At 36.3% G+C, this 6,000-nt stretch overlaps 1 protein-coding gene across 1 annotated transcript in view; it reads left to right on the forward strand.

Moving 5' to 3' along the window:
* Nucleotides 1-5,985, forward strand: part of LOC117172709 — a 31,410-nt gene extending 25,425 nt beyond the window's left edge. The window contains exon 5 of the mRNA XM_033360870.1: nucleotides 2,434-5,985. Within this exon, the coding sequence (XP_033216761.1) occupies nucleotides 2,434-2,725 (292 nt within the window). The 3' untranslated portion in view covers nucleotides 2,726-5,985. The remainder of the gene's footprint in view (nucleotides 1-2,433) is intronic.
* Nucleotides 5,986-6,000: the final 15 nt, after the last annotated feature.

The raw sequence follows: 6,000 nt of genomic DNA on the forward strand, positions 1-6,000 counted from the left end.
TTACCAAAGTTTTAAAGGATTTTAAAAGATTTGACAAAGGTATCAAATATTTTTAATGATTTCAAATGAATACACAAGTTTTCCCAAATGTTTTACAGATTTCATAAAAGTTGAATAAAAATGTCATAAAGATTTCAAATTCAAATATTTCAAAAAGGGTTTAGTACACCAGATTTCAAAGATTTTAAACGATTTCAAATTTGTTTAGAAGATTTCACAAAGATTTTACAGAGATTTCACAAAGATTTTTAAACTTTCAGAAGATTTTAAGGGTTTTAAAGAGTTTACAAAAGGTAGACTAAGTTAGCTTTGTAAGATTTCAGAACATTTCAAATATTTGCAATGATTTCAATTTTTTTTAGAAGATTTCAAAAGATTTTACAATTATTTCAAATCCTTTAATGATTTAAAATGAATATAAAATATTTAATCAAAATTTCAAAGAATGCAAAAGGATTTTAAAAGATATCAAGAATTCTGAAGATTTCAAGAAGGGCACAGTACGCCAAAATACACAACATTTCAAAGATTTTAAACGAGTTTATATTTTTTTAGAATATTTCAAAATATTTCCCAAGATTTCAAATATTCCAGTAATTTCAAATAAATAGAAAAGATGTACGAAAATTTTTAAAGTATTTCAAAGAATTTATAAGGATTTTGAAAGATTTTGAAATTTAAAACAATTTTAGAAGTATTCATTTTTGTTGACAATTTAACCATTTTACCGCAAAACCCTGAGAAATAGCTGGTTATTTTAATTTAAAAGAGAAATTATCATATGATTTAAATAATGTAACGTTCCTTGAATCTGAATTTGAACATTTTTATTAACAATTTACAGGTTTCCTCTTCCAAATTAAAAAAAGAAAGTACTTCATGTAGTTTTTAGAGTTTTTCTGAATTATAATAGAAAGGTTTGTTATATTTTTCATTGCGAATTTATCTTTTTTGGATGAAAATTGAACTATTTGGGTGAAATTGAAATATTTTATTTAAAACTCAGACCCCATGTGTTTGAGAATTTATGCATTTTGTGAAAACTTCATCTTTTTTGTAGAAAATTAATCTTTATGATTGAAAATTCATGTTTTTGGTAGGTGGAAAATTCACTTATTCCTGTTAAAGATTCATAATTTTAGTTAAAAATTAATCAGTTTGGTTGAAAATTAATTTCTCCATCTTAAAATGTTTTTGGTCGAAAATTAATCTTTTTAATTGAAAAATAATCTTATTGTTTAAAAATTCATCCTTTTGTTTCAAAATTCAAGTGTTTTTACACCGGTAATCGATAGAGCGGGAAATTTTACGTTTAAATATGTACCCAGGTCATAGGTATATTGTAACTTTGAAGGTCAATCGAAGGTCATTTAACCTTAAACAAACCTGGAGAATGTATCGAATAGGATTCTTTCCGTTTGAAATAAACTGGATTGAGTCGGATTAATTTCTAACCGATTTGGATCGAACGAAATGTAGAACTTTTTTCAGATTGGTTCGAATTAACTCGAATTGGTTCGAATATGGATTCCGGAATGATTCAAATCAAGTTAAATTTGTTTCCATGAGAAACCCCGTTTTTTACATCGGCAATCTATAGAGCTGTACATTTTACGTTTGAATATGTACTCAGTGCAATTTAATCTTGCTTCACAGTATGCATACCTTGTTTAAGTTTAAATGACCTTAGAATAACCTGCAAGGCTACAATGTACCTTTAACCTGGGTACATTTATGAACGTAAAATTTCCCGCTCTATCGATTGGCGATGTAAAAGAAGGGGATTTTCATTTTACAAAAATTTTACCTTGAAAAACCCTTGAAGGTCATCGTCAATGTCAAAATAAAGGTCACCATTGGATTCCTCTTTGAAAGTTACTTCAGGAATGACCTCGATCTTCCTAAAAATTACCTTACCTGAGGAAATATTCTGGCCTCCCGGGACTTTTGTGACTCCTTTTATATTATTCAAAGCGAAAAAGACATGTTATTTGCAGATTTTATTTGTCTTGAAACTACACAGGATGACTGCAGTCTGGCATAAACAATAGCCAGAGCTTTGAATTTTACAGGCGTAAAAACTCAATTTTCAGGTACAAAAAAAACTTTTTCCGAAACAATATCTATGTTTCGGCCGATATAATTGCTATTAGATGATGTAGTTAAAATATTACATTAAATAATGCATTCCTGTAGGCGTATTATGGATTTGCGAAAACCCGAGTCGTTTTTAAAGCCCTAATAGCGAGATTTTGCATAGCGTTTCGTAGAAGATGATAAATTCTAAATAATACGCCAACGAACATTGTACAGCCGAAAACAGTAACTCGAAACTTGCAGACCACGCGCAAAAACTTCATCAAGTGATTTTGGCGTTAACCGTAAGCTACGGAACGCTATGTAAAATCTCCTTAATATTTCGCCTTTTTACAGGAATACGGACAGTGAGTCCCGCAATGAGCGACCATGCTCATCTGCATCATTCACATCTACGACCACACAGTCATCAGCTGATGAACATAGGTTAATGGATCCATTGAATGAATCTATTATAAAGCTGACATCAGTCATTAAGGATAGGTTTTCTTCCCAGGCTTGGACGCCATCTCCTGGGATGTCGCCAGACATTGCTTTCTGCCAATTCGTTTTATCAACAATGGGAGACATGACGGAAGATAGGAAAAGTAACTTTAAACGAGATATTCTTAAACTAATAATTCAGTAGGAAATATATAATCTTAAAATATTATATTATATTGACATCATTTTTTTTACAAATATTGACAAAATCCATTTTAAATCAGGCAGTTTCTGCACTTGAAGTAGCAGAATCTCTCGGGGATGAAATATATGCACTAATTATCTAAAAAAGATATTATTCTAGTATTTATAAAGTAACATGGGTCAATTAAATTTTAAGGTTGGGTCCTGGTTTGAAAGCCCTTAAATGAAAAATTATAGATCTTTAAAGAAGTTTTTTTTGTTGATGAAGCACAACATTAAAATTGATACGTTCCCGTTATATGCAAGAACGTTTTCCTTCGTATAATTTGTTGGTGGCCCGAAAAATGGCCGCAGGTTTTCTTGTAGTTCTGAGTGTTTATAGACTCTTTCCGCCGATGTGCTTTTGTTCCGAAAGCGGTTCGACGTATGTGTAACCTTGACTCTCCTTTAGCCAAGCGTCTAGCTCTTACATCCACAGGGAAACGTTCTGGCGGTTGCAGGTAGATTCGACGTCCCTTGACTTGCAAGAATAACTTTCTAAGGTTATTTTTGTCCATTATTCCCGAAACTTTATCATGATCCTTGGCTTTGGAAGAACTTCCTGAGAATGAAGTTCCTCTCCTTTGGATCCCTGACGACAGTCCGTGCTGCGAAATGGCTCGGGTAACAAAATCGAATTTTTCTACTGGCCGGTTCGTAGAAATAGTTGTCTGGGCAACCTCGGTCTGTATCAAATTTCTGTGGTTTATCGGCGAATCCGACGACCATACGGCGGAAGTGTTCGGTTCTCTCTCGTTAGGCAGGGATGAGACAAGAAGTTCATGTGTTAATAGTTTCGCTCTGAAAAGAGCAGTGGATTGTAGATATTTGGTATTCGCAGCTCGGGGTTTAGCCCGCAAATTTTCTTGCTCTTGTTGGGTGCGCGGTACCTGCATTTAATATTATTAACTATCAATCTTATCAAGATTATTAATTCTGATATTATTTTTCAATGTTATATTCACGTTGGAAAATTGATGTTAACATCGATCGCGCGAACCAATCCGGAAATTTTTATGGCTGGAGCCTTTAATTTCTTTAGTTATTATAATACAGTCAGAACAATTATATTAAGACCATTTATTAACAATGTTTAAATAATTGACATTACTTCAGGAGGGATTTTTCGAAACTGAACATATCCACTTTCAGAAATTTTTCAGCAGATCCAAAAAACATGTACAGCGTGCCAAGTAAACTTTTAAGATCAAATCGACCTACCAATAAATTCGTTCCCCCTCCTTTAGTTTGGTCCCTTAATTACGTCGTTACATCATTGAACCTAACCTAGTTGCATGGATAAGTGTTTGGGCAATGTTGAATTTTGAAAAAGGCACAAGGGGATGTAGAGTTTTGATAAAAACAAAAAAACTTGGGAGAATCGTAGAGCAATAAAAAAATTGAAAATAGAAGGAAATAAATTTTATTTTTGAAAAAAAGAAACTGGAATAATATAATTGAATTCTTAGTAACACATTTTGAGAAACGTACGGGTAATTAGAGATGGGTAGGGATTGGGTCTTCATCCAGGCATTCACAATCTTCCTGATCTTCTGCTGATGGGAGGTCCTCATCGGGGGCATCTTCAGTTCCTTCACACGGGCCTAGGAACCACCTTAAATCTTGATTTTCGCGCCAACTAGCGCCAAAATGTTGCTCAAGAAGTTGCAGAACTTCTCTCTTCTTCTCCCTGGTGAGAGCGTTTCGTTTTGGTAGCTCTACGAGAGGCGGCAAATCTTCTCCTTACCTTCCTTTTTTGACGGTGCTCCGAAATTGTTCGGTTGTGGAGTCAAACCTGTAGTTCAAAAGGCCACGAACCTTCGTACACACGGTCCCTGAACGAGAAGTAAACTGCTTGATCACGAGTCTTGTGCAATCATAAATCTCCGATGCGTTTGGGTTTCTGCTTCTGACTCGCAGAGGAAATCTCGTTCTTCAACCTGGTGCAAGTTGCGCTGACGTGCATTTCAGCAGGAGCGTGGGAGATGCACAGTCGGTACAGCTTTCTCATGGTAAAATCAGCTGGCAAATATACACGCTTACTTTTCCCCCGTCAATAATGTGATTCAGTGCACTTGAGACTCCCAAGGAAGTCGCGAACGGATTGCCGTTTTTCAGCAAATTTTACGGCCTTCCTGTCTCCTCCCCTCTTTTCCTTGGGAACTGTACCCTCACCAACGAGTTTACCCAATCGCATAGCTCGTGCAATAGAAGTACTTAGAGCGAAGCAGAAAATTTTTATTGCAAACGGCGGTAGCAACCTTTCTGGAGAATCGAAGCAAAAAATATTTGATGGTCACTTGTTTTGGCTTACTTGGCCCTCCTTTCCCTCCTTCACGACCCGTTCTCTTTGGTGGGAAAACAGAAATAAGACGGGTAAGAACAAGGTCTTGCTTTTCCTTTCCTATAGCCTGATAGAAGAACTTACGGTGGTGAGAAATATCTTGCAGGCTCCCCTTTTGACACGCCAGGTTCTTCGAGTCATGCTTACAGGGCCGCGGTTTCTGTTTCAGAAAATGAAGGTTAGGATCAGTATCGGCATACTTATCATCCTTCTCCTTCTGCTTACGCGATGCTGCTGCATCTGATGTCCTCTTCCGTCCACCAGAGTTTAATTCCCTCACCAAGCCGTCCATCATCCCACAAAAATTCACAAATTAATCCACACAACCACCCAAATCCACTAAAACGCTCGAAAATCTCGCTCAGAACAAGAAAAGCACGAAAACAAGATCACATGGCAACCCCCCAGGTTTCCACTTCGTAGGTTTCACTCGTTCTGTAACGCTGAACCGCTTGGCGCATAGCATTGCCGCGCGATCTATTGAGTAGAGAAGAAATGAATGTACTCGACTGTTTGTAACACGCGGAGCCGAATTTGGCGCGGAATTATCCCGAATTTAAAAGTTCAAAAATTTCACGTTGATTTATTAAAATAGATCCTGTTCGGCTCCGTTGGCTCGTTACCGCAATTAAGGGTTTAGAAACCCAAACCCTTCGATGAAACTCTTCTCTTCTTTCTGAAGACGGATAACTAGGCAACAAAATGAACCGACAACTATAGATTTTGTGATATTAGATTAACCAAATGAATTTATTCAGAATGCGAATTGTACAAATTTGCCAGAGAACCGCACGCGTCCGAGGGCAAGATTGCTTCTCGTCTCTGACTTCGGCGATGGGAGTTTCGGTACCGTCGTAGCGGTCCTTAGCTCCCCCCTCTTTCGTGCTTTCTCT

This window comes from Belonocnema kinseyi, chromosome 5 (genome assembly GCF_010883055.1).
Source record: "Belonocnema kinseyi isolate 2016_QV_RU_SX_M_011 chromosome 5, B_treatae_v1, whole genome shotgun sequence".
Classification (NCBI taxonomy): domain Eukaryota; kingdom Metazoa; phylum Arthropoda; class Insecta; order Hymenoptera; family Cynipidae; genus Belonocnema; species Belonocnema kinseyi.